Source organism: Peromyscus californicus, unplaced genomic scaffold (assembly GCF_007827085.1).
Source record: "Peromyscus californicus insignis strain IS unplaced genomic scaffold, ASM782708v3 Scaffold_14__1_contigs__length_90479793_seg_2, whole genome shotgun sequence".
Taxonomy (NCBI): domain Eukaryota; kingdom Metazoa; phylum Chordata; class Mammalia; order Rodentia; family Cricetidae; genus Peromyscus; species Peromyscus californicus.
This window is the reverse complement of record NW_026294436.1, coordinates 22,534,021-22,561,302: the sequence shown is the minus strand read 5'-3', so window position 1 is coordinate 22,561,302 and position 27,282 is coordinate 22,534,021. Positions and strand designations below refer to the sequence as shown.

The 27,282-nt window shown below is 53.4% G+C and overlaps 2 protein-coding genes across 2 annotated transcripts; both read right to left on the bottom strand.

The window, feature by feature from the left end:
* Window positions 1-330: 330 nt before the first annotated feature.
* On the bottom strand, window positions 331-13,906 carry Lad1 (ladinin 1). The gene is made up of 10 exons (XM_052736703.1): window positions 13,562-13,906; window positions 6,885-7,022; window positions 4,695-5,577; window positions 3,956-4,060; window positions 3,059-3,102; window positions 1,625-1,697; window positions 1,390-1,524; window positions 1,006-1,092; window positions 684-758; window positions 331-336 (listed from the first exon to the last, which is right to left on the bottom strand). Exons 1-10 carry the CDS (start codon window positions 13,597-13,599, stop codon window positions 331-333), a joined length of 1,584 nt encoding a protein of 527 aa, XP_052592663.1. The 5' UTR covers window positions 13,600-13,906.
* Window positions 13,907-21,428: 7,522 nt separating this feature from the next.
* Window positions 21,429-26,952, bottom strand: Tnni1 (troponin I1, slow skeletal type). The gene is made up of 6 exons (XM_052736702.1): window positions 26,818-26,952; window positions 26,189-26,320; window positions 24,891-24,980; window positions 23,620-23,796; window positions 22,697-22,806; window positions 21,429-21,797 (listed from the first exon to the last, which is right to left on the bottom strand). The coding sequence occupies exons 1-5, from the start codon at window positions 26,950-26,952 to the stop codon at window positions 22,699-22,701; spliced, it is 642 nt and encodes a 213-aa protein (XP_052592662.1). The 3' UTR covers window positions 21,429-21,797; window positions 22,697-22,698.
* Window positions 26,953-27,282: the final 330 nt, after the last annotated feature.

Below are 27,282 nucleotides of genomic sequence, written 5' to 3'. Positions count from 1 at the left end.
GTGAGCAGGAGGAAGGGGCAGTCCCTAGACAGGACATAGAGACTCCATGGCTGATGTGCCAGGGCTGTGATCTGGGTCCTTCTGGGTTCAGGCTATATTGTGCCTGCAGCAGGGCAAGAAAGCTCCAGAGCATATCCACCCCCCAGGCGGGGCTGGGGAGGGGCTGGAGGAGTGTCATTCATGTTCCTGGCCTCCAGGGGCCCTGACCAGACTGGCTGAGAGGCAGAAAGGGAATTGGGACATGGAGAGTCAGGAGTGCCGCAGGGCAGGGGCTGGCATGAAGAAGGGCCCTTGGGGTACATGTTTGCAGGTCTGTTCTGGCAGGGCTTGTCACACCTGTGGGACAAAGGCCAATTAGAAAAAGGAAAAGGGGTTCCTGGTGCCATGGGGGAGGGCACCTCTGGACAAGAAGATAACCCTTTGGACAACCAAGCCTCCACCCACAGTGGGTAAGTACCCAAAACCTGATGGTTAGTTAGATGGGAGAGGCTTTCCCTAGCTATGGCTCAGCCAAGCCAGGGTCGGACTCCCGTTATCTCATGGGTGAATCATCTAAGCACACAGGGTTTACAAAACCTGGGTGCTGAGACCACACAACTGCAACCCACTTAGAGTATGCATTTAGATAGATTGGGGGGGCCTTCCACCATACCTCAGGGCTGGGCCCCTTCCGCCTCACTCACCTCTGCATCCAGGGACATGGCCGACTTGTTTCCCCATTGAGCCCTCCTGGTGGCGGATGCCTCTTTCTGCATCTCCTGATTAGGACATCAGAGTAGAGACCAAGACCTCAGGGGTAAAGAGGGACTTGGGACTCCCGCCTGTCCCCTACTCCACGTGGCTTTGTTCTTCCTGAAGTGGCAAGGACCTAGACCCACTCCTCTCTGCAGCTCTCACCCACACGTGGTGTCTCTACCCTCTACCCTCGCCACCAGCTCCGCTTCTGAAATGACCCACCGCTGTCAGGCCCATCTCTCCTCCGACCTGCCATGCCAGTAAGGGTACCTGAGGGCCCTGGTCTCCGGAGTCCTGGGTCTTGCTGATCCACAGGTTAAGTCTTGATGTCACAACCCCTGACAGTCGCAGATTCTCCTAGAAAGAGAATTCCCACCTTGAGGTTCAGAGTCCCTGAGAGCACTAAGACTCTTCCAGAGGCCCCAGAATGGGGACAAGATTCTCTCCACCACAACATCCACTCAGCACAAATTATGTGTACCTGGGACAGGCCCCACCCTGGGGAGGTCTGCACCCGGTTAAGGAGACTCAATACAGAAGGATACAGTTTCTAACACTGCGAGGCCGAGGCCCAGGTTCTAATACTGCCAAGGCCGAGGCCCAGGCTTCGAGGATGTCAGTCTAGAACCCTGGCAGTTGGGATCTGGCCCTCACCTTCCGGATGGTTGGTTCTGCGCGGTTCTGGCCTGCCAGCTCCTTCTCAAAGAGGTGGCGCTTGCTGGCTACACCAGCAGGAGCCACAAGGACCTCAGTGCGGGAGGAGCCTGGAGACCTGACGGATTCGGATCTCTGTAAGTCAGAGATGCGAGAGGTTGAACCCCGTGACTGTATGTTCATAAATAGTGCCCTCCACCCTGGCGGGGGCTCTGGAGGATCGCTCTGCTCCTACCTGTATGGCTGTGTGGTATCTCTCCAGTTTCTCTCCTAACTTCAGTGTGCTAGCCGGCAGCCTCACACTGGCACTGGAGGATGGGAAGACAGGTTGAGATGAGACAGCTGAGGCTCTCACCCCAGGGAGGCCAGGCCTGCCCTCAGGGCTTGAAGAACAACCCCCTCACACCCCATCCTGCTGGCAGAGAAGGATGGGGACTGACGAAGTCGCCTCTGATGCAGAGTAGATTGTAATGGTCAGGGTGATGCCTCCAGACTCCAGGGACTTTCACACCTCTGAGGAACAGCCTGCCTGCTCCAAAGGGCATCTCCGGATAGGGAGCACTTCCCACTGTCTCCTTCCTCCCTTCTCCTTTCACACCCTGTCACTTCCGCTCACCTTAGTTCTCACAGACTGCACGGTCATCACAGCCCCTGTGCGCCCTCACCTGCTGGCCCTGCATCTGCCTGCCTGGGTGGCTACGGGTTTAATGGTCTCAAGTGAGTTGCTTCGGGCTAGCCACTGACTTGTCTTTGTTCTCCACTCGCTCCAGCCCCAGTCCCAGCCCCAGCCCAGGAACCTAAGCCCTTATTAAGGGTTTAGCAGGGAGGTAAGCACATCAAAGGTGGATGGAACTGGTAACACCAGCACTAGATTTCAGATCTTATTTACGTTTGCCACTCCCCGCTGCCCCACGTAATGTACCATTCTCCATCTCCTTGGCTCAGTGTTCAGGGGAGTTACTAAACACCCCGGTTCCACACACACACACACACACACACACACACACACACACACACACACACACACACACACCGACGCTAGGTCTGCCACCGCTGAGTCTTTCCCTTCTATGTCCTAACCACAGTCTCCCTTCTGAAAAGTTCTCTTACCCTTTCCCACCCCAACTCCAAGATAGAACAAAGTCTCCTCCCTCTTCAGAGACCCATCGAAGCTGCATCCAAGCAACTCTCCCGGAACCACAGGATGTGTACTCGACTCCCTGAAACAGCATGCTGGCCCCACATTGGGCAGCTTGGTCCACGATCTCAGCATCCAGAACCACGAGGTAGCCAAGAGGGGCCAGCGTACATGCATCCCAGGTCTTAAGCGTCCCAATGACCACGCCCCAGAGGCCAGTACCTCAAGGTCACAGGCAGATGTAACAGCTACAGCTGCCTCCCTAGGGGCGATGCTTCAGAGCATGGCTCACACAGCTACCCACTACACAAAGTTATCGTGACACTTCCTCCGGGCATCATCTCACCCAATCCCAGGACCGCCTATCAATCCTGTCACCCTGCTGGATCAAGAGTCACAACTCACTTGAGACCATTAAACACACTATCTACACCTCCCCTGATGTGCGCTGTGGAACAGCCTGGCACATGACAGCAGGTGAAAATAATCAGATAACCCGACCAAAGAGAGTTAGGCCTCCAGGCAGCTCACCTGCGGGTCAAGGTTGTTTCTGAGTTGTCTTTCCTGGGGCTCATCTGAAATGAGAAGGGTGAGGTTGGTAAGTGAGGGTCTGAGGGAAGTCCAAGCCCCCTCTCCAGTGAGGCGGCTAGCTCTCAGGATGCATCTTCTTCCTGAGACAACCCCCCCACCCCACCCCCACCCCACCCCCATGCCTCTCTACCCCGGTGCGAGTGCCAAGCCTTCATTAAAAGTCTTAATCTGGAAACACCTGCCTTGGCCCTTCAGTGTGGGTCCAAAGCACTTCCTCCGCCACCCCAGCCTTGCCAAGGTACCTGTTACAACCTGTATTCCTATCTGCCTCTCCACTACCCAAGAGCCTTGGGGGTACTGGTCAACCTCAGGCATGTGGCCCCTTTCCCAGGGCCTACATCAAGGCACAAGGCAAACTCAATCAATGTATGAGCAGATGGCCCAGTAAACAAAAGAACCAAGAGTAAGCACTGAGACAGACCAGATGAGACTTTCCAATCTCATCACATGGAAGCAAGGCAGAGAAGACTGGAGAGAAAAACCTGCAGCTCTCTCCTAAGGAAGATCCAAGACGCCATGACAGGCCAGTCTGGTCTGGCAAGTTCATCTTCCTGCAGTCCTGTTCTTATCCACTAGGTGGGGCTGCTCACATTTATTTACACACCCCCTTCCCCCCCTTCCCCCATTCCTCCCCTACACACATTTTCTAGGTCTTCAATCTGCTCTTCTTTATTTAAAATTTCTCGTCTAGTTTGGGCACCCATGGAAAGTCAAAGCTCCTCTCTATCCAGTCTCTAAAGAGACTTCTGGTTGTGTAACGAAAGCTCTGGCGTAGTGGGCACTGGTTTCCTTTGCCTGCTCCACCGTGGATTGATGACTAGGGTCCCAGGCTCTTACCCGAAAGGAGATGGTCCTGGGGCTGGAGCGTTTGAGGGAACTGCTGAAGGTGAACTGGGTAGGTGAGGGTGTGTCTGCCTCTTCATCCTTGCTGGGAATTTTTACCTGAGTGGAGAGCAAAGGTGTCAGACAAGAACTCACCTTCCTCGGGACAAGGGGAGGGCGCTCCTAGGCCCAAGCGGTCCCCAAGCCCAAACTTCCAGAGGGACCTCGGGTGGCCTGGCTAATCCCAGAAGCTAGAGAAGGGAGAGTCAATCCAACTGCCTATGCCTCCCTCTCCTGCCCCTGCTACGCACGCAGTAACCACATAGCCTCATGTAGCCCGGCCACCAGGCAGGGCTTTAGTTTTGGAAGGATCTCAGGTTCCCTAAGAGCTTGCTATCTAGCCCAAGGCTCCCATGCTTAATGAGTGCTGGTTTCTTCAGTGGGCTCTGTAGTGGACAGGTTGACGAGGTTATCCTGGCTCTGAGCAGAAATAAATGGCTTGGGGGCTGGAACCCAGGACCTGGATGAGGATGTGGTTGGAGACCCCCGGTGCTCTCTCTGCACACGGCTCCTTTCGGCTCCAACAATCTGCCTCTGACTCAGGGTCCTATTCGGACCATAGCTAGGAATTCTGACTTGCTAGGAGAGAAAAAACTGCCAAGGCCAGCCCAAGAGCGGGAGGAGAGGAGGAAGTGCGGCAAGTAGAGGCCCCAGGGCCGCCAGGGACGGCAAGGGAGAAAGGGGCAGTGCCAACCTGGAGTGTGATGGGTGGGAAGCAAGAAGCCTTAGTCGGAGGGTCTGTTGTGCCCTGCTCTGCAGAGGAAGCTGGGCTCTTCCCCGGGACGGCCCTCCCTCTGGGCTCCCTTGTGGCGGCCTGGCTTCCCCCAGGGGCCTGGGGCTGCTCTGAGGCTGCCGCCTTCTTCGGAGTCAGCTTTGTCTCTGAGACCAGTGACTTCTCGAAGATGGATGCCTTCTCGGACACCAGCCTCCTCTCTTGCATCTTCTCAGAGACAATGGCTTTTTCTAGAACAGGAGGGGACCTCTTCTCTGGTGCTGCTGTCTTCAGAGACACGAGAGTCTTCCCGGGTGCCGTTGACTTCTCTGACACACTCGTTCTTTCCGGAACCAACTTCTCTGGGCTGTGTTTCTTCTCAGTCAGGGGTGCTTTCTCTGCGGCTGCCCCCTCCTCTGAGGGGCAGGCTTTCTCCGGAGCCAGTCTCTTGGTAGGCACCGGAGTTTTCTCTGGGACAGGCAGTTTCTCAGAGACGGAGGTCTTCTGCTGGGTCCCTGCCTCCTCTGGAAGCCCCTTTTCCCCTTCCCCAAGCTCTCTGCCCTTTAGAGGCTCTTCTTCCTGGGCCCAAGGGCCTCGCTGCTCCCGACTCAATCTCCGGCGAGGCTGGGGCTCCACTTTCTTCTTAGGCACAAGGGGCTGCGGCAAGGTCTGCTCGGGGCCGGGGCTGCCCCTTTCCCCCTCCCCCTCTAGCCTCTCCTGCACCGGAGCCTGGACAGCCTCTGCCACATGCCGCCTCTGTCTCCGTTCCTTCCGAGTCCTAAGGATGGCCTGGACGTCCTCCTCTTCATCTTTGGAGGCTGGGGGTGATGGCTTGGGGACCTCTGCTTCCTCCACGCTGGGCAGCCTGAATCAAAAGACACAGGGAGACAAGGTGGACAGAATCAGATGACGTCAGGAGTGAGGGTGGCCCTGGGTGTAGCTGACTCAGTGAGACGCCCCCAGGGCCACCAAGGAGGAAGCAAACAAGTTAGACCCTGCTCTCCCAGCCCTACCACCACTATTTTCAAAATAATCACTTTTATCTCTTCTGTATGCTGCCCCTCCAAAGGGGGTCACTTGAACAAAGCACCTCGGGGTTCTAGAAAAATCAGAGTCCTGTACTGTGTTCCGTGTTCAGCCACAATCACTAACACTGATCAAGCAACTGCTTTATAGGTTCTGGGCCTGGGGCAACATTGGCCAAGAGGGCTCAGAGGAGTGAGTTCAGTCCCCGTCCATCAGAGCCTAGAGGAGACCGTGGGAGCGAACTGGTAGGGAGCTAAAAGGAAAGCCAAGGCTTCTGAGGCACCACTCTAGTATCCTGGCCATTGTAGGGGTGTATCTGGAACACGGTGGCAGCCATGGGTTTGGGTCAGCCCACAGACACAGCCTGGTCTTTCTTCATCGGGATATGTAAAGGAACAAGAACAACATAAAAGAGCTGTGCAAAACTCAGAGGCCCTAGTCTCCAGCTAAAGGAGCCTGTGCCTCCTGTCGCCCTGCTTTTCATGTGATTTCAGGCAAGTTAACTTACTGTCTGAGCTTTTCAAACCTGTAAACTGAGCTTGTTACGCAGCGAAAGGAGAGCCATCCCATGAGAGCCACGGCCTAGCCCACAGGCAGCACTCAGGAAGTTCTGGGACCTTCTCTTCCTTTCCCTCATAATCCCCAAACCTAGATGTCAAGAGTGGCCCCCTTTTGCTCCCCCTGGAATGGGGAGGCTCCGAGTATGGGGAGGGAGGTAGCCTGTTTAAGGGAAGTTTGACGAAGCTGGATGAACACTTGTGGCCACACACAGGACCTTGACGAGTTATCTAAGCATGCTTCCCTGAGTCTCTACCACTGTAAAACAAGCTATTAACAGTGGCCTCTCACACATCGTGAGGACTGAGGGAGCCACATACATAAAATGTCCAGCAGAGTAGGGCTCATGGACAGGTTCACCAAACAGCATCAGTGAGTGTTGATGAGGAGGATAGGGACCATGCTTGGGCTGAGGATGGGTCTAGGGATGATGAGGAACTTGAATTCCATCTTCCCACCATCAGCCTTACTCCTGGACCAAATCTCTAGCAGGTCAAACAGATTTCACAGAGTCTTCTGGGGCAGCGAGGTCCCTCACCTGCACTCAAACTGAAGGAATGATGTTCAGCTCCTAGCCCCACCACATACCTCTCCACAGGTCTCTGAGCTCCATTCTGGGTGAGTTTTGGAGATTCGTCGTCTGTGGTTGAACTCAGGTTGCGATGCCTCCGCCTGCGTTCACGCTCCTGTTCCTCCTCATCCTCCAAAGTCCGCTGCCGGGCCAGGCTAAGGGAAGGAGGCAGGGATCAGAGACTGGTGAACATCTTCCCTAGCCAAACTCCAAACTCCCACAGGCTTGGAAACGACAAGTTGCCTCTAGGCAGCCCTGCCGCCAGTGGCTCTGGGGTACTGCCGTGCAGGTGACTTGGGACAAGAATGTTGGAAGTACACATACACAGCATATTTCCAAGACCCAGGATAGAGAACAAAGTATAAAAATTTCTCATTGAAATAGTGTAACTTTCTGTGATGGCCTGTATCTGTAGTTCCAGCTAGCTAGAAGGGTTGAGCCCAGGAACTTCAAGCTCCCCTGCGATACACAGTGAGAGTCTGTATCAAAAAAATAAAGGAAAAAAAGTGTATATTGACTACATGTTGAAATGATCGCTTTGGGGTATATTAAAGTAAGTGGAGATATATCATTTATTTCCCTCCCCTTTCACTTCTTTAACATGGCTACTAGAAAATTTAATTTTTCTTTTTTTTTTTAAAGATTTATTTATTTATTATATATACAGCATGTATGACTGCATGCCAGAAGAGGGCACCAGATCTCATTACAGATGGTGGTGAGCCACCATGTGGTTGCTGGGAATTGAACTCAGGACCTCTGGAAGAGCAGTCAGTGCTCTTAACCTCTGAGCCTTCTCTCCAGCCTGAAAATTTAATTTTTCAACGCAGTTCCTCTCTTCACAGCTTGCAGGGATCTAGTCAGAGCAGAGTTACTCCCGGTTGGCACCACTGACATTTTGGCCAGGTAATTCTTTGCGAGGAGCCGCCCTGGATTAGAGGGGACTAAGCAACACCCCTAGATGCCAGTAGCAGCAACGCCCAGTTGGGACAACCAAAGACATTTTCCAGAATTACCAAATAGCCCCTTGGGGTACCAATGCCCCCAGCTGGGGACCACTGTGCTGGATTTTACTGTGGGAGCAGAATGTCTCTGGATAATAGGAACAGGGAAGGGGGCGTGGCTCCGTCCGAAGGAAGAAGGTGACCTTGACAAGGGCCACTCTCTTCTGAGTTCTTGACAGACAAGAACTGAGGAATTGCCTCAAAGTAGCTCACAACCCACAAAATTCCTTAGCCTCTGGTGGTAGGCAGAAGGGTAGACTCACAAATAACACAGAGAGAAAACCACCATACCCTTTCACTTCTCGGGGCCTCTCTCGACCTTTAGAGCTATCTTCTCCCAGCCTGGAGTAGCAAGGGGACTCCATATACTCTACATTTGGTTTCCGCTCCTGTGAACTTGCATTTGTGGAACTAACTGGACACTTTCAGGGAGCCGAACAACCCCCCACTAATCAATCCATTCCCCCAGCCAGCCAGTCATCTGGCAATCCAGTCAACCCATGCACCTGTTCGTCTCACCGTCTTTAAACACCTACCCACCAGAAAGCCACCAATTGCCCACTCCCAGTCCATCTTCCCTCCATCCACCCAGACAAACAACAAATAAGCACTCAGAGGCTCTAATGAACAGCATGTTTAGCCTGTAAGTTTGGGTATTTAGGAAAGTATGCCTTGACGTATTCCTTTTTCTTATGCATAATTCTGTCCTTGAAGCAGCAACTTTTTAAAGGCAAGTCGTGTTGGCTTGCAGCTGAAGAAGGGAATAGAGAGTAAAACATTCCTCAAGCCGGGCGGCGGTGGCGCACGCCTTTAATCCCAGCACTCGGGAGGCAGAGCCAGGCGGATCTCTGTGAGTTCGAGGCCAGACTGGTCTAGAGAGTGAGTTCCAGGACAAGCACCAGAACTACGTGGAGAAACCCTGTCTCAAAAAAAAAAACAAAACAAAACAAAGAGAGAGAGAGAGAGAGAGAGAGAGAGAGAGAGAGAGAGAGAGAGAGAGAGAGAGAGAGCCAATGCTCAGAGGAAGATGGTAGACTAGGGACAGCCTACAGAAGAGCTAGGAACAAGGTCAGAGCAGCAGCAGGGTGTGAAGACCTCTGGTGTCTAACATGGAGACCAGCATATAGCAAGTGCCAACAAATGTGGAAGAACACGTGTAAATGTCACTAGCAGAAGCCAGGACTCTCCTCTTCCTGAGAAACTGCCAACTTCTGCCTTGATGCAGAGGAATACAAAGAGGGAGCCAGTAGTGAGGTCCTGAAGGCAATCTGTCCATCTCTCTGCATAGGGAAGGGGGTGTCTGCTCATCACCCCATGGAAGGGAGCAAGCATAGTAGAGAAACTTCTGGAATATCCCAGTTCTACCATTATGAGGGCAACCTCAGTTCCTCTGCTCATCTGAGTCACGAATGTATTCCACCTCAGTGCAAATGAAAAAGGGCCAGGGTTTTTCCTATGGCCTTGACCATGGATCTTAAGCAGGATTCCCCTGGACCTTCACCTGAGCCCTGTAATCTTCGTATGTTTATGGACTGATCCTTCATTCACCCCCACACTGCACACAGTCTCTTACGAGCCAGAGCCCGGGGTCCTACCTCTCCTCTGCCAACTTCTGCTGGCTTGCAAATGAGGATACTGTTCCTTCTCTCCCTCTGCATGCACGCTGCTCCTGTCCTGGTTTGGGAACAACTCCTACCCTCCAGAGAGGGTCCACATCCAGAGGAAAGTGAACACTCCCAACCCACACCCAGTAGAGCTGGCTGGATCCTCCAGGATTCCTTGACCATGAGCAACACTGTTCTCATATGCTGCTCACTGCCCTTGGGGAAGCAGGGGCTTTGTTTGCTCTCCTCTGGGGCCCTCTGTGGTGCGCCATCAGCCTGAACCAGGTCTCTTCAAACATGACTCATAACCAGGTTGGGCCAAAGCTGGCTGCAGAAGTCAGGGCCCGATGTACCTTAGTGTTTCCAAGCTTTACACCCAGACCCCAACACTCAAGAAGGGTGATGGGGTCACCAAGACCTGCTGCTCAGAAATCACGGGGCTACTGACACCCAGTAAAACATGAGTCCTTTCATTATCTCACCCCACCCCAGGGGAGGAATGTTATCTCCAATAAGCAAAGATTATTGGCCTCTAAAGGAAGAAATGGACAGAAATGGAAGAGAAGGAAGGCCAAAGGTCAGCTTCCCTCGCAGGCGCAATTACTGGAACCCCGGAAATAAATCCATTATTTGAGGGGCCTAAAACAGGGCTTGAAATCCAAATATGGTGAAAAACAAATCAATAAGTAAAAGAATGAAGGGAGGTGGGGTGGCACTAATGTGTCAGTGCTTACTATAACGCCAGAGGCTGGTCCAAGCACTTCACGAATACCACGGATGTTAATCCACACATGGCTGTGAGCAAGGTGGTGCCACCCACCTCGGATTTGAGAAACCCGGGGCTTGGAGGAGCTCAGAACTTTCCAGAGAAAGCATGACTACTGAAAAGAAGGAACCAAGACCCCCCACCTGTCGCCCTCTCAAAGCCTCGTGCCTTAACCAAGACACCAAGGGCCAGGAAGGATGCCCTGCAAGTGCTGGTCCTAAATCAGAGCAATAACAGCTGAACATTCGGAAGGAAAGCGGGACCTAAGCAGGAGCAGGGCCAGCCAAGCTCAGGGTGCAGCTGCGAGGACAGAGGTTGAGGGAAGGCCGGCAACCATGGAGCCCTGGAGCCAGGCCCTATGTGAGACCTGCAGGCTCTAACAGCCCAGAGGCTCGGCAGCTGACCCTGCAGGCCAGCCAAGCAGCTCGCCATTCACTCCCTTCCACACCCTTTCTTCCACCTCCTGGCCTTCACTGGGGAATGCACGTCCCTCTCTGCACCTCCAGATGAGGCTGCTATCCCTCCCGATTCCTGATTCACCAACTCCACCCTTTCTCGTGGATGCCTAAGACATCACTGCCCTGTTACACTTAGGAGCAGACCGCATTTCCCCCAGTGGTCACGGAGAAGCCTCTCACAGGTTCAGCTGCTCTAGTTTAAGTTGCTAGAGGGTTTGTGAAGATGCCCCAGAAGCATTTGGTGAACCCTGGGGCTCAGAGACCTGGGCCTGGGGAAGGGGAGAACAGTGGAAGAGCCCTCAGTGTGGCTGTGACTTTGGGCCAACCTTCAGCTCCTGAGAAGGCAGGCCTCAGGCTCCCCTTCCACTTACTGAGGAGCTATTGTGGGTGATCTGAGGTCCCTTCGGCCCCAGACAGTCTGAAGAAAGGTATCAGGAGAATCCAGAGACGCATGAGAGGTGAGAGGGCCGTTAAAGGGCCTGGCAAGGAAATGATTAACCACTGGTCACTTAGTCCCGGGGCTCTCAGATCCGCCCCTCACCCCCCACAGACAGGCTGGCATATCCTCACTGGTCACCAGGTCAGCACCTAAAGGAAAGGAAAAGACTGATCCGGGCAAGCAGCTCACCACTACCCCATCCCAGGCCCACAGCTTCTGAGCCTCCCGGCTGAGGACAGTGAGTACAAGCTCACATCTCCGCCTTAGTTCTCCTTGAGGCCACCCTTGTCACGCCCTCAGCACAGGCCTCCCCCAGTCTGGGAGGCTCGGTTGATGGTGACTCACAGCCCCTTCCTGCAGCCCGCTGAGGCTTGTTGCTCACTCGGAGAGCAGAGCAGGAGCGGTCCTCTGTTCCAGGTGCCTCATCAGGGAGATTGCTGGCAGCAGCTGCATCTGCCCACGGGGTTCCGTGAAGGCTGGGACTGGGCAGGGAGGCCAGACTCGGTCCTCCAGTGGCAGGACTGGTTCCCCAGGGGTTCACTACCACTTAGCCTGGACATCCCATGGGAACTCAGCCCCACCCCTGCAGCCACATGAGTCTGTCCGACTGAGCAGTGGACAAGCTAAGACGAGACCTCATTCCCATTAAAAATCCTAGTGCCCCCAGCCAAATCCTCTATACACACACACACACATACACACACACACACACACACACACACACACACACACACACACACACACACACACAGAGCCAGGCTTTTAAACAAAAAATAAGTAAATAAATAAAATCACAAACACCCTCAACAGTCTGGGAACTTCTAAGGAAGTAAGATCTGTTTTGTATTTTTAAGCTAATATGCAGTACTACCATCTTCAACAACCATTTCGATGGAGCATACTGGGAGCAAACTCAGCTGCCCACACGGATGTCTCATCTCTACACGGGCCATAAACACGGTCACCCACACAGAAGCTGCACTCCGTGTATCTGAGCGTGCATTCATCGGCATTGATGTGCCCACACCCAGAAACAAAGACACTCCCGCAACAACCCCATGCACACTGACCCACAGGCAGAGTCCAAGGCCTTGCCCCCGCACCCAGCTCCACCCTCAGCACATACCTTCCTTGGGGTGTGTCTGACCTCTAAGGCAGCCTGGGTTCCCTTTCCAGAGCATTGGATCTCACCCTCCTTCGGGCTTACCTTTCCCCTTCTCTAGATATCATGGGCCTCTCTGCACTGAGGCTGAGGGCACCCATGCTTCAGAGCAGTGCCCTAAGGGTCTGAGGAGGTAGTCCTCAGACCAAATGGATGAAGTTCTGTGAGAGACTGAGGAAAAAAAAAAAAAGAAAAGAAAAAGAAAGAAAGAAAAAAAAACCTGAAGCCCTCAGGGAGACCCTGAGGGGCAGCTGATCTTAGGTGATGAAAAATGTGTGAAAGATGCCTTCACAAGCAAGGCTATGGTACCCATGCTGCTGGAGTTGCTGGGTTGCATCTACAGAGATAGCTCTGACCCCACAGTAGCCTGAAGACCTAAAGCCCACTTGAGAGAGGCCAAGAAGCAAATTCCACCCTGACTGGAGCCTAAGGAACAGAAAGAGTAGGGCTCCAGTGTGAGCCTCCGTTCCCTTAGGACAAAGGATGCATTCCAAATTAGGGACTCAGTCAAAGGACATGGGAGAAGAGATGCTATTTCATCAGTCCTGGAGAGGGAGGGCCAGCAGCTCCGAGAGGAGGCAACAGAGGGGCTGCCTCTCAGATACCCACCCTCCTAGGCTCCTCGGACCCGGATAGGCTGTCCAGCAGGCAGGGAGAGCAGATACAGTTTCTGACCCATTGGGACCAGTTCACGAACATGAGCAGCAGGGCAGACAGGGATAGCAAATGTCTTGCCCCCAGCGTGGATGCCACCCCAAATGCGAACTCAGAATTTGAGCCTCTCTTAGGATAGGGGAGCCGCTTTCTCTGATCCTAGTCACAGTCTCCGGCTCTGTTGACTCCATTAGGTGGGGCTAAAGGACACTTCCCAGACTCACTCTAAAACTCTTAACGGAGGCTCAGGGACTCGGGGTTCACTCAAGAAGAAGGCTTGGGGGTAACTCTTGAACCTTCCCAGCCCGGTAAAACGTTCCTTTGCCCTCACAGACCGTGGCACCCTGGGCTGTCCAGGCTGCGGACCAGCCTTCTCCTAGCCCATTCTTTAGGACCTAAGGGGACAGGAAGCTGCGGAGCAGGGAAACCACCCTCCCTGTCACCTGAGGGGTCCAGAGTTTGGTCTCTATTCTGTCCCCACCCAAGAGCAACAAGACCAGGATCCCGCTTCCGCAAAGGAGCAGGCCTGTGTCCGGGAGAGGAGATCCGAAGGGGCGAGGCTGTCCCCCCAGCCCCGGCAGCCCCCGGCCTCGGTGGCGGCTCTCACCTGGACAGCGCGGACCAGTCCTTTCTGCTGACCGACATGCTGCCGAGCCCCGCGGCCGCCGCGTGCCGAGCTCCGCGCTCCGCCGCTCACCTGCGGCCCCTCCCCCGCGCCAGGTAGGGTCACATGGCCGCTTATCTCAGCCCGGCTCGGCCCCGCGCCGCCGCGCTCCCATTCGCCGGCCCCGGGAGCTGCCTCTGGGGTGTGGACGTCCCAGACAAAGCCGCGCCGATCTCCGCCGGGGCGGGTCTCTCTCCAGCGCGGCCGCTCTGCGCGGACGGTCTGCACCGGGCTGCGGGCTGCACCGAAGCCGGGGCTAGCGCGGGGCTGCGCGGCGGCTGGGGGCGAGGGCGGGAGACTTCCTGCTCAGAACCAGTTGGACCAGCTTGGCGCCGGCCCGCGTCTTCTCTCCGAGTCGCGGTCCCGAGTGCCAGGGAGTGGGGCGGGGGGCGGGACCCAAAGATCGGGGTCAGGTCCTGAGCTCGCTGCCTGGAAATCGACTTAGCCCGCAGAAACCCAAGAGCTGGAAGCTGAGCAGAAAAGTTAGAGCGGGTACCGTAATCTCGGGTGTAGAGTGCCCGCAGCTGTGAGAAAGTGGATGGGGGGGGGGCTCCCAGAGCACACCCCAGGAGTCAGAAACTACCTTGAAGACTCTGCTGAGATGAGCAGACACTGTGTGAGAAACATGTCATCTAGAAAGTCAGCCTCTACCCAAAGGAGATGAGACTCAAACCCGCCAACAGGGAGTGCACACAGATGCACACACACACACACACACACACACACACACACCCCAAAGGCAAGGTCCTTGCTCTCTGATACCCCACGGTGGGCTAAGGGGCAGAATTTAATTGTGACATGGAAGCACACTTTTGCTCCCCCAGGAAGAAAGAGGGCCATAGATAACTGAAACTAATATTGCTCCAACCTGAAGCAACTCGGACACCACCCGTGGACACCCATTTGGGCAGGTGCAGCATTAGCTGCTTCCCACGCGGGAACCTACCTCCTGACTGAGCAAGCCAGGGTCAGGTACCTGGATGGGGAATTTTATCTTCCCAGAAAGATCAGAAATGGAACCAATGACTGTTGCAGGCCCTGCTCAGAGAAGGTTGGGGTGCTGCCCAGCACACAGGATGTGAAATCAGAGCTGGCATGATCGCCTCCAGAGATTCACTTGCCTTTGCCTCCTGAAGGCAGGGAACGCTGGAATTAAAGGCGTGAGCCACCACACCGAACTAGGGGGCTATTTTCATAATCTACAAAAGAAACGAACGGAGGTTTAATCATAGGTAGCATTGTGTAGGAGATGGGGTTAGCAAGAGCATCAGAAAGTTGAACTGTTGGCTAGAGGTGATTGACAGGGCTGGTGACTCCTCTCTGCCTGATAAGAGAGGGATTGAGTCCAGTCAAGTGATTCAGAGAGCCAGGGATTCCAGAGGACTTAGGGAGGAAGTTGGCTATGGACCACAAAAGGTTTCTTGATATTTTAACCTGATAATTCTCGGTTTGGGGAGCTATCTCCCGAATTGTCACAGATGGTCAGCTGCACCCAATACCCATTTGAATTAAAGGTCTTAGAAGGAGCCGTCCGGGAGATCTTTGGATGTTGGTGTGGGAGCTCAGGAGATGGCTTGGCAATGTGTGCCCCATAGCCCAAGGACAGGGGTTGAGTAGGAAAGAGGAAGGAATGATTTTTCAGCAACATAGAGTTGGCATCTGTACCCATGTCCTGGTTTCCCAAACATCTTGAAAACGAATCCCCCCTCCTGTCCCCTTAACACTTTGCTGAGCACACTGGGTACTCAATGGCGGTTTGGAGAATCATACTAATTTTATTTGAGAAGAAAATCTGTACTACTGAAAGTGACATTTGTTGTCTGGGTCATGGGGAAGCTGAGATCAAGGGGGTTCTAGGCGTCCAGGACCCCTGGCCTCTGGGATCAGGGAAGCCAGGGTGTGATGCTGCAGCAGCTCCCAGAGCTGCAAATGGAGTGTAAGTGGTACAGTCGGCAAAGGTGACTATGTTCTCCTTCTCCTTCAACTGCATTCCTAGACAGAAGAACTCTTGGACATGAACACCAGAAGAGAGGCCCATGAATATTCAAAGGCACCCTACAGGGAAGCAGGAGCCGGAAAGGGAATGAATACAGGATGGTATCTTCATCGTTTCATCATTTCTTGGCAGTGAAAAACGAGCGAACTGCAAACGGGTGAATTTCTGACCCAGCGTTGAAAGAGAAAAGGCAAAATGCGTGCATTTATATATCAAGCTTACAGGAAGATGTGAACCTCAGCAATGCACGGATTAGGGGTCCATAAATCTAGCAGTTATAGTTATGTAGCAGTTCCTTATCCTCAGAGGATCCGTCTAGGGCTTCTAGAGAATGCTGGAAATCACAGAGAGTAACAACCCTGTATGTGATGTTTTTCCTATACATGCTTAAGAGAAAGCTTAATTTGTAACATAGACATAATGAATTACAAATAGTGGCTAAGCATAAAGGGCTGGCAGTGGTGCTCAATGGGAAAACTTACGTTTAACGTTTACAAAGTCCTGGATGCAATCACCTGCACAGAAAACAAGCAAACAAAAAACCTAAGGAAATAGAGGAAGTTGGGTGGGGCTCACGCCTATAATCCCAGCACTTGTGAGGCTGTGATAAGGATTGCCAAGGGCTAGAGGCCAGTCTAAGCTACATAGTGAGTTCCAGGCCAGCCTGAGATACAGGAAAAAAAAAAGGTGGGGTGGGAATGGATGGGGACACAACTGTAATCACACACTGTGATAAAATTGCCAGCTATAGGGCCTTTGTGCTTTGGAGCCATTGAGAACACAGGGGTGACTTAAAGGCAGGAACTGTGATACCACACAGCTTAGCTGGGAACAGAGATGGCCACATGGCTGGTACACAGAAGCTACACCTGGAACACAGGACCAGAGATAGGAACTGTGATACCACACAGCTTACCCAGGAACAGAGATAGCCACGTGGCTGGTAGACAGAAGCTACACCTAGAACACAGGACAAGATATGATCCAGGTCCTGGGCAGGACAGCATAAAAGTTCATTATACTACTCAGAATAACGTGATTTAAATGGATGAATTACTTGTTTCAGGGATTTTTTTTTTCCATTTAGTATTTTTAGGTCAGAGTTGACCACAGATAACTTAAATTGTGGAGAAGGGAGACTCCTGTGAACACAAATTTGAAGATCATGTTTATTTACTTTTATGGAGAGGAAGCCATTGTGATGAGGGAGGGGCCCAAGGGTTTCAAAGGTATTTCACAATATCCTGGATCTGACACTGAGTGGTTGGGAGCTAAAGGTGTAGTTCCATGACTGAGATCTTGTCTGCAGGCCCAAGAGTTCAAGCCACGGCACCATAAAAATAAAAACGGTCCATAAAGGGGTGCTCACTTTATAATTCTTTATTTGCACATATGTTTAAAATGTCCACATGTGATGGTCACTTCCTTCAAGGAAAATCCATCAAGGCAAAGCCCGTGTGACTGGGAAACCCCTGACCAAGGGCAGGGGTTTTCTGCCATTTCCCAGGCAAAGATAAGGAAGAGGTCACCCCTCTTCTTCCCTCCCTTGAGGTTCTGAGGCATCCCGCAACAGACATCCAGGCTCTGGAATCCCCCCAAACACAAGACTCATAGGGCATCCTTTCCTAGGGAGGCTAGAATGGAAATCTGGGGGATCCCCAGCCCTGACCAGCTGACCTGGACACCCTGAGGTTTCAGTTCTGGTCCTATTTTTTTATCTCCACTGAGCAGCCACTGTGCCTTTGGCACTGCTGGAGAAACAAACAAAAAAAAAGAACTGAAGCAACAAACACCCACAGCCTAAGGACCCCAGGTCAGTGGTCCCTGGCTTTTCGTTATTGAAGTGGTTGCCAGTTTCTTAATTTGTGACTTAAGAACATTAGAAGCCAGAGTGGTGCATGCCTCAGGAGGATCTGAGTTCAAGGTCAGCCCAGACTACAAGGAGACCTACCTTGTCTCAAAAGACATCAGAAACAATTAACACACGGAGGCTATTTTAATACTAAAACAGCAACTTGGAGGCATGCTTACTTTGGAACGAAGGAACGCCCTTTTCCATTTTCTGCGTTAGCTCTGGGATCCCCAAGCATCTGTGGTACTGTGCCTCAGCAGAGCACAGCCCATGAGCGAGGGTCACAAACAGCCATTTGGGAGGACATCTTCAGGGGAGCGCTGGCACCAGACCACACAGTGTGTGTACCTCACTAACCAGTGGCAGCGGGCTCCCCGTGGTGTGCCGCATAACCAGGCTCACCCTTTCTCTAAGCGGCTGCCGGCTGTGGCATTCACACACTTTCCCCCCAGGGGCTCCATGTTGAAACACCTGCCTGTCACCCAGGGGAGGCATACCTCTCCTGAACCCAAAGCAAAGGGCTGGGAGAGGCCTCTTGCTGGCACTGGAGTCCTGAGATGGGCAAGCTCCTCAGAGCCCCAGCCTCAGCCTGTGGATGGAAAAACCAAGCAGGCTGGAGTGAGGGGACCCGTGTCCTAGTCCCATGCAACCTTGAGCAAGTCATTTTCCTTCTGAATGCTTCCACACATTGACCCCAACACCCTGTGCCAGTGCCTTAGGGACACCGAAGTCCATCCTGTCCTGCTCCTGCCTTGGTCTCGGGGTCTAGGGCCACAAGCCAGCTTGGGCATATATCCTGAGAATAAAGAACCCCCTACCCCTCCTTGTAGCACAGGCCCCACGGTCTGGTAAACATTTTGAGGAAAAAGAACCCTGAGGGGGTCAGCAGAGGAAGCCGCCATCGGCACTGGTCCCAGAGACCTGTCCCAGACTTCAGCAGCTTGGCCACCCACCTGGAACAAAACTGCCCCCATGGCTGCCCAGCCCAGAGCCCCGTGGGGGGTGTGACTCACTTCGCGGGGGGCCATTGTGGCTAACGTTTAACCTGGCCCCTCCTTCAGAATGACACTTTAGCCCCAGAAACTCTGAGCACAGGTTTGCCCTGAGTGTGCCAGTCACTGAATGAGATTCAGACACTCCACTGGCCTTGGAGCCCTGGGACCAGTGGGGACTGGGCACCTCATGAGAGAAAGGGAAGACACCAGCCGGCCTCCTGAGAACTCTAAGACAGGCAGGGTGGTAGCAGGTGGCATCCTGCCCTGGTTGTTCCTAACCAGGAGGGAAGAATATCCTGCCATCTCCAGCTGCAGAGAGAGGCATGCCCACACAGCTGTTGTGGGTTTGTTCACACCAGGCATTCCCCAAGAAGGTCCTGGGCTTCCACCCTCAGCCTAGGTCCAACTGTTTGAAGAAACCCTCCCCTTTGCCCATGTGGGTCTGGCTTGCCTCTCACATAGTGGCTTACCCTTTTGGTAGGCATAAGGGAACTCCATGGTATACAGGTAGGACCCTAGTGGGGTCCCTCCTAGACAGTTGAAGCAAGACCGATCTTAGAAAAGAGTCACCCCCAAGGCAAGTGGAACTGGGGTCCCCTATGAAGCCCACAGCCGTCAATCTCTGGCCCGTGTAGCCTAGTGTCCCAAGCCCTCCGGGGCTCCGTTCCTAGAGGTCTACCTCCAAGCTTTTTCTGAGAACATGTGACAAATTCTGATAAAGCATTTGGCATGGTACATTTGGCATTGTTATTACTTGAAATAGTGCTGTGGAAATAGTGAATGAGAGTCTGGATGTTGGCAAACTTCCTCAGTGAAGTCCCTCCTCCCTCCTCGCTTTGTGACTATGGGAAGTCATTGGACTCACTATAACTCAGAGCCTCCGTATAGCACGGGGGGGTCTCACAGGGCTGATGTGAAGGTTAACCGACTACAGTATCTAAAGCAGTGCCTGGCACATGGTCACATGCTCCGCGTGGGAGCTGCCAATCAACGGGAGGTCCCAAGGCTCACTCCTGCTTATAGCCATTATCCAGTCATGTGGACTGTGGACCTCCATGCAGAGTTAGGACTCTACAGATATCACATTTCCCATCCCAGGCTACAGCAAAAACCCTTTCCAGAGTTCCCCCATTGCTGAAGACCATCTTCTCCTTGCCAGGCAGGGGTTCGATCTTCCCCAGATAAGTGTGGGTATCTGTCAGAGCGCTAGCCTATCCTCAAGGAGATGGCTCAGGGCACTGCAAGCAGAAGAATGGGGCTGGTGACCTTCTGGAGTTCTCTGCCTGGGTCCTCTGTCCTTTCCCAGAGGGCCATAGGTTTGGGTGTGTTGGGAGCCCCACCCCCACCTCCCAGCAGCCCTCTGTATAGCATGTTTGCTTTGAGTCAGGATTGGGGCTGGACTCCCTCCTCTATAGGGCAGGGTGGAGACCCCAATCTGTCAAAGCCCTAGGTTAATGGTCTACTGGCAGACTGAGATTTGCCTCAGGAACTTAAGGCCAGGTTCTATCAAAGAGCTGGAAAGAGACAAAACATTGAGACATGCTTTGGAGCCAGGCCAGCTGGGAGGAGCCCGTGAGGCAAGGAAGGGTGGGTTTCTTGGCTGCCCAGGCACGAAGCCTCACCCTATGCTCTGTGGCATGAACCAGCCCTGTCAGGTTCCCCAACGATCTTTCTCTGTGTGTGTGTGTGTGTGTGTGTTTGTGTGACTGGGTGTATCTATGACTACAGGCATGCGTGCACTGTAAGTGCGCTCTTCGCACACCCCTCACTCCCTGCCTACTGATGTGTTTGTAGCAAAAGCCCTGGGGCTAGGTGCTGCCTTTCCTAACGCACCCCAAGTTGCTGGTCCCCACTGCCACAGGCAGGCTGAGCATGCCCGCCCCAGACTGTGCCCCAGGAGGTAACCACGCTGCACTTTGCCCCAGCCATTGGCATTCGTGGCAGATAATACACGGAGATCAGAGGGTAGCGCTGGGTATCTCCAGGGGCAGGTGAACGGGACCGTCCAGACCGCTCAGCTTCTGTGGAGGCTAGTCCTGAGGACCAGCTACTTCCCTGTAGGCTTAGCTCAGGAACTGCCATTGACACCACCCTAAAAGCCAAGTTCCACTCTGGCTCAGAATCTTGCTCTTTGCTCCTTTAAGGGGCTTGGTTGGGGGTGGGGTAACAATTCAAGGACCCCGGGCTCTCCCCACTCCCTCATTACACCTACTCCTCTCCCCCTGGCGTAAGCCCCTCCCAGATTTTGGGCCCAAACATTAGCGAGATAGGAAAAGGAACTGGCCCCAAAGGTCAGACCACTGGCAGGACCGCCTTGGAGAAAGACTGAGTCTTGGGGGTGTTTGACTGGGAGTGTGAGGAGAGACTGGGGTCTCTGACACACTCTTGCCTCTTGCCGTCTGGGAAGGGACAGAGGGCCCATGCAGAGGACTCAGGAAATGTTCCTCCTCCCCTCCCGCGCCTCCAGTAAGAGAGGAAGTAATTTGGAGCAGAGAGCAAGGACTTAGGACCTGAGCAGCCAGGCAGAGATGAGGGATGGAGTCTCCTGGTGGCCAGACACAGAACTGCAGTATGTCCCTCCTCGGAGGTCCGAGTGCAGACCAGAAGAGAGAGCCCTCTTGGCCCACAACAGTTAGGTACATGTGAAGGCACCAGAGGGTCCTTGTTTGTGGAGGCTAGGGAAATCAGACGGGGTACGCTACAAATGGGAAGCCCCTCTGACCCCTAGAGCCTAGGATAGGACGTGTCTGTTGTCAGAGATCCCAGCTTTTGGTGAGCTGAGATTCCTGGATGGTGAGAGTGTGTGATGTCACTGTGACTTGGAAGAAAGATTCCTTGGGGGCACGTTAGCAGACAACCACCAAATCCTTAGTCTTCCATTCCTACTCTGAACTCCTAACTCAATCCCTCTGCACAGACTCCTTTTCCTCACTTCCTTCTGAGCACTAACCACAGAGCTACAGAAACCACCAGGAACCTGGATTTTTAATGGAGAGTTGTGATGCCTCTGTAGAGTGGACACTACAGGTAGCCACAGAAATGGAGGGTGGCGATCTGGGGCTGTAGGGACGGTGTTCTCTCTGCCTCCCTCCTCAGCCTGTGGCCCCTCGGTGTGATTGGGTAACACCAGCGTGCCTCGTAGGTTGAGTTCTCCGCCACTCGCTTCTCTCTTTTCCTCTGTGTGATATTTCATCCTGGCTCCAAAGGTGGCCATGTAGGCTGGGGGGAAGGAGGCGAAGCAGGGATGCTCCAGGCATTGGCAGGAAGATAGTTGAGTAGTGGGGCTGGAGGAAGGGGCCCAAAGCACGATCCCAGAGTGCCATACAGCAAGGCAACCTGTAAAGACAGAGCGGAGACATTATCAAATAGATCCTAGTGATGTGTGCTGTTGAGGCGTCGCTGATGGACACACAGCACACACGTCCCCCACAGTCCCTGGGGCTTCTCCCTTGTACCACCCATGAGACTCCTCCGCTGCTCTGCCCAGAACCTGAGCTCCCTCTCTCTAAACCCTTCCCAAGCTCCTTGGCTCTAGCCTGCCCTGTCATCTTCCAGGACTGGTTTGGTCCCACAGCTGACCTTTGCACCCTCAGCCCTCCCCCTTCATTTGTGAACCCTCTCCTTTCACTGACTGACATCTGCTCTGGGGAGAAAGCCTTGCCTGCTCTGGGAGGCCTGTGGACCTGTCCACCTCCTTTCTGTGCTCTCACAGCAAGGCTTTTATGGCCCAATTCCACCTCTATGTTCCTCGACTATTTCTGTGGAGTGGGGGGTTAGCGTCTCTGAACTGGTGTCCCCCCCGGCAACAGTGATTGGGGGGCTTCTTTGGGGAAATACATATAAAGGATGTCACCAAATCCGCGTGTCGAAGACCTGAGATTCTTGGAGAGTTAGGACTGAAGGGACCTTGGGGATCATCTAACCTTGTATTCTCAAACTCTGGCTTGCCTCAGGATTTCTAGGGTCCCCCAGCCCCACAGTTTCCAGTTCAGCCATGTGCAACTAGGAACACATGGAGGCTGCCAGTCCCAGGACCACCGATCTGGTCCACGCCCCAGTTTTATAGACGAGGGGACCTGACGCAGACATGTGTTTGAAGGTACTAGAGTAGGCCTGCGCTCAAGAGAGCTGACTCCCAGGAGTTCTCCTGCACGTTGCATCAGCCTCTCATCCCTTGCTTATCCCGAGTGCCCTAGGGACTCTGAGGGACTTCAAAGACAAGCACCCCTAGGCACCTCTACTGTGAGGTCGGGGACTTGGCAGCGTCGAACATCTTCTTGCGGCCTTCCATGCCAGACATGGCCTCCACATTCTTCCTCCAGTCTCCCACCTCTACTGGCCGCTCCTGTGGGCAATTGGCAAACACGTCAGAAACTCACCAGGCTGGAGGGGCAACGAAGGCCACCTGAGCTCAAGAGACATCAGGTGGAAGAAAATCCACCTCTTCTAGGGACAGGACATCCTGATGCTCCTGCCCAGCATGTGATGGAAGATGCCTTAGCGGGACAGGGACACGGGTTAGGCTGAGACTCCACAGAGAGTATGAGGCTGTGTGGGTGGGAGGTTCTAGGTGACTGTGATGGGCTCACAGAGCTGGTTTTCCGTGGATCACAGGCCAGCCTCACCTCCAAGACCCCACAACACCCTCCTGGGTGACGTACTACAGCTCAGGGTCACCTCCTCCAAGAAGCGTGCCCTGATTCGTTTGACCTGTTTCCATTTTGTCAGCAGACTGCCGAGCCTGTTTATTTTATCAGGCTTCCTGGACAAGAGATCGCTCTCTCACACTTGAGAACACAGTCCTGTCAGCTCTGGGCATATACTGTGAGGCCAGCAAACTTGAAGGTGTTGTTTGCTAGCCAAGTGATTGAACTCAGTTCTCCAATTTCTCTACACTCATGCTCCTGCAGCCGCAATGAGAAGCCGTGGTGACTGGGGCAGTGGTCGCCCTTTCATTGACACTGGGAGCAAGGTTTTTACTTTATTCCTCCGTCAGCCTTTCCCCTGCCCAGTCTTCCCCTCAGACTGGAAGCCGCCTGTCTTCCCTCCTCTGACACTGACCTCGTAGGGGGTTCTAGAGCATTCTGGAGCACAGACTGACTAGAGCGCCTCAGGCTGTAGGCAGGAGGAGGAAGTATCTGAGGAGAGTGGCCCTCACCTTCTCCGTGTCTTCTTTCTTCACAGACTTGAGGTTGGCCCGTAGGTCCATGGACACCTTGTGCTTGGAGCCCAGCAGGGCTCGGAGCATGGCGTCAGCTGAGACACGGACCCGGCGCAGGGGTGGACGCTTGAACTTCCCACGGAGGTCCAGCACCTTCAGCTTCAGGTCCTTGATCTGTAAGAGGGAAGGAGCAAGGCTCTGGGGAAGGGACGCTAGACCCGGACCTCTCTTCCTGCGGATCCAACTCCTGGGCTTCCAGCTGGAGCCACCCCCCAAGTCTCCCAGGCTCCAGGCTAGACACTCTGAAGTGCTCAGAACCACCTATCTATCCTTTTCCAAACACTCACCAGGAACTTCTACAGATTAAGCCCAGTCGTTAACCTCACCCCCTCCTCTTCACCAAGCCTCAAATAAATGAAAAGTCACTCAGCCATCATTCACATTCGGAAGCCTTGTGTGCAGCGTGAACTGCTTTCTTCTGTCCCTCCATCCTTGCTGTGCTGCTCAGGCCCTGCCCAGGGGACCTGCAAAGCCGCTGGACCCAGACTGACCCAGCAGGTTTAAAAAAAAAAAAAAAAAAAAAAACAACCTAAATCCTACACCCTAGGAATCCCAGGGTGTGGTCTAAGAGGGAGTTCTCTGGAGCTTAGTGACATCACACAGCCGCGTCCTGGCAAGTGGAAGTGGGTGAATGCTCAGAAGCAGCCCGCCTGCACAGGAAGTCCCGCCTTTCCCCATTCATCTCTACCGGCTGGCCCTAATGCTCGCACACCCCACCCTGAAGGAGCACTGAGTATTGAGTACAGGAGTACGAATCGGAGAGCGGGGTACAGACTGGGACCCCTGTTTTGTGACTCGCGCCAAGCCAGTTCTTAGCCTTTGTGAGTCTCGGTGTCCTCATTTGTCAGGGTCGGGTAATAGTCCCCATGTCACCCACAGGCATGGAGGGAGGATCAAAGGTTGCCACACACATGAAAGCCCTTCACAGCGGCAAGATGTCATTAACCCACAACTGATTACTTGTGTGGGTGAGCACAGACAGGAACTTCTGAAGAGCTCACATGGCAGGTGGGGAGGAAGTTTGTTCTCTTCCTGTGTGACTGTCCTTCCCGCCCATCTCCCGGCCGGCCGACGGTGCCAGGGTGGAAAACTAAAGCTTCATGCTGAGAGGCTGCTGTCTCCAAGGCCCCATAGAAAGGGGTGGTCCATCTGATGCCCACCCTACCCCGCACAGGCCCAGCCTGCTCCTCACCCTCCCTGGGGCTTACCTCCCTCGTGTTGTGGAGGCATTTGGCCTCAATATCATATCGCTCCTCATCCACCACCTCCACCTTGGCATGTAGCTCTCGGCACAAGTCCTGAGGGAGTAGAGTGACAGCGTGAGAGTGGAGGGGAGGGGGAGGGCCGCCAGCTCCAGCCTCCCTTTTCTGTCTCCACACTCAGCATGCTTGGTGCTATGGCCCGCTGTAATCCCAACAGGAGCTGCTAGAGGCTCCCTCAGAGGAACACCTCGGAGCATAAGCCTTTGCTCTCCTTTCTGCTCTCTGTGTGCTTTCTTTTCCTAGATTTTTTTTTTTTTTTGGATTATGTCAATATGTAGCCCCGGCTGACCTGAAAGTGCCCCCCCCCCCCCAAACAGGGTCTCAGTATGTTGCTCTGTCCTGGCTCACTCTGTAGACCAGGCTGACCTTGAATTCACAGATCTGCCTGCCTCTGCCTCTGAGTGCTGGGATTAAAAGTGAGCACTACCACACTTTTGATTTTCTTTTTCTTTTCTTTCTTTCTCTCTCTCTTTCTTTCTTTCCTTCTTTCTTTCCATCTTCCTTCCTTCCTTCCTTTCCTCTTTATTTTGATTTTTGATATTTTTTCCTCTTGATTTTGATTTTTGATTTTTTTGTTGTATTTCTTTTATTAGAGAGAGAAATAACATAAAGTTGAGTGGCCTGGGAGGTAAGAAGAATCTGGGAAGAGCTGGGGAAAGGGAAATGTGATCAAAATACAGTGTATACAAATGTTTTAATAAAAAAGCTTTAGTTTGCCATCCTCCAGCCTCTCTCTCCTGAACACTGAGACTGTGAACACAGGCCTCTGCACCAGGCTCATAGCTGCTTTTTCCAAAAACAGTTTTCTTACCATAAAAGTAACATAAGTTAATAGTAGAAAATTTGACAACTACATGTTAAACAAAAATAATAAAATTAAAATAGCCACTGCCATGGGAGATACATGGGAAGTATTTGCATCTAGCCTATTCTCTTCAGTCACTTTAAAGCAGCTCCTAACTAATTAAAAACAGTAAAGACTCATCTCTAAACAGAGGGGCAAATCTTTAGAGGAATGGGCCTTCCTAAGTCCTGCCCATCCCCCAGGCCATACCATTGCACCAACTGATGGGAAGTCAGTCCCTGATTCTGACCAATAAGTCCATTCTCCCCTCTGGGACTCCCCTCTCAAGTCTATAAAATGGGGGTATCACATTGGCGTGGGGGGTGGGAGGGCACCTTGTAGGTTACAGATGTGTTAGTTCAAGACCCACAGAGGGCCCTTCCCAGCCGGCCAGGCTTACCTGCAGGGCGCTGAGGGACAGGCCTCGGGTCTGCAGGGTGGGGATGCGCTCCGCTAGGTAACGCACCTTCTCAGCCTCTCGTTCCTCATGTTCCTGCTCCCAGCACTCCTTGGCCTTGGCTAGCATCAGGCTCTGGAAAGGACAAAGCCGCTGAGCCAAGGCTGGTTCCTCATATTCCCTAACCAGCACCATCAAGTGAGGGGAAAGAGCCTCCGGACTCGGCAGGTCTGAGGCCATCACTCAGTGTTAGCAATGTGTGCAGTAGCTGCTAGCCGTGTGTAAGTCACACCGAGTGGCATTCCTGAGCCCCAGAGCTTGCTTACCCACACAGTCTCCCTCTTCCCTCCTTGTTAGCCCTTTCGTCCCACAGAGCTCCAAAGAGAGAAACATATCAAAATGAACCATGTCCCTTCCTCTCCCTCCACCAAGGGATCCCTCTCCAGGTTATTTCCCGCTGCCTCTCAGGTGCCCAGGAGGAGCAGGATACAAGTCACTGGTCACCAGTCAGCTCTGGCAATGGCCAGGCTTCTTCCCTTACCCTTGCTTGGTCACCTCCTTACCCTCCCTGCCCTCCACACCCCTTCAAGGCTGCATGGCTGCCCCTCCATCTCCCATGGGACCAGCCTCACCTTCAGCATGAGTTTGCGGGAGGCGGTGATCTTGGATTTTCTCTGAGGATGAGAAGGAGAGACCAGCGGTAAGTTAAAGGCTATAAAACTGGAATTCTGGTCTAGACCAGCACAGTACCAGCTGTGGTGCTTCATCATTACCCAGAATCCTCTGCTCACTTTAGGGCTTTTCAAGCTCATCTTAGGGACTGAACCAGTCAAGTTCAGAGAAGGCTGCAGGCAGCTTCCTTGAAGCCCCACCTTCCAGCCCCCACTCTGCGGCTGGCAGAATTCTGCAGGAGTCTGCAAGCATGCCTCCTATGGGTACCTCATCTGCCGAGGAGCATGTGGACAGCTGTACTCAGTTCCCAACGCCACCAAGATAAAATGAGGGCACAGATAAGCAACCTTTGCGAAAAGCCTACAACGGGCGTATGTTTTAGCACTCCAGGTGATAATGAAGCTGCGTTTTGATGTTCTTTCCTG

Excerpts from the sequence above, each read along its gene's own strand:
- Tnni1 (XM_052736702.1), bottom strand. The coding sequence starts at position 26,952 with ATGAAGCACCACAGCTGGTACTGTGCTGGTCTAGACCAGAATTCCAGT. Across the intron at positions 24,981-26,188 it reads TGTCCCTCAGCGCCCTGCAG|GACTTGTGCCGAGAGCTACA; the intron begins GTAAGCCTGGCC and ends CTACTCCCTCAG. Across the intron at positions 23,797-24,890 it reads GCCTCCACAACACGAGGGAG|ATCAAGGACCTGAAGCTGAA; the intron begins GTAAGCCCCAGG and ends TCCCTCTTACAG.
- Lad1 (XM_052736703.1), bottom strand. The coding sequence starts at position 13,599 with ATGTCGGTCAGCAGAAAGGACTGGTCCGCGCTGTCCAG. Across the intron at positions 5,578-6,884 it reads GCTCAGAGACCTGTGGAGAG|GCTGCCCAGCGTGGAGGAAG; the intron begins GTATGTGGTGGG and ends CTTTTGATTCAG. Across the intron at positions 4,061-4,694 it reads TCCCACCCATCACACTCCAG|GTAAAAATTCCCAGCAAGGA; the intron begins GTTGGCACTGCC and ends CTCTCCACTCAG.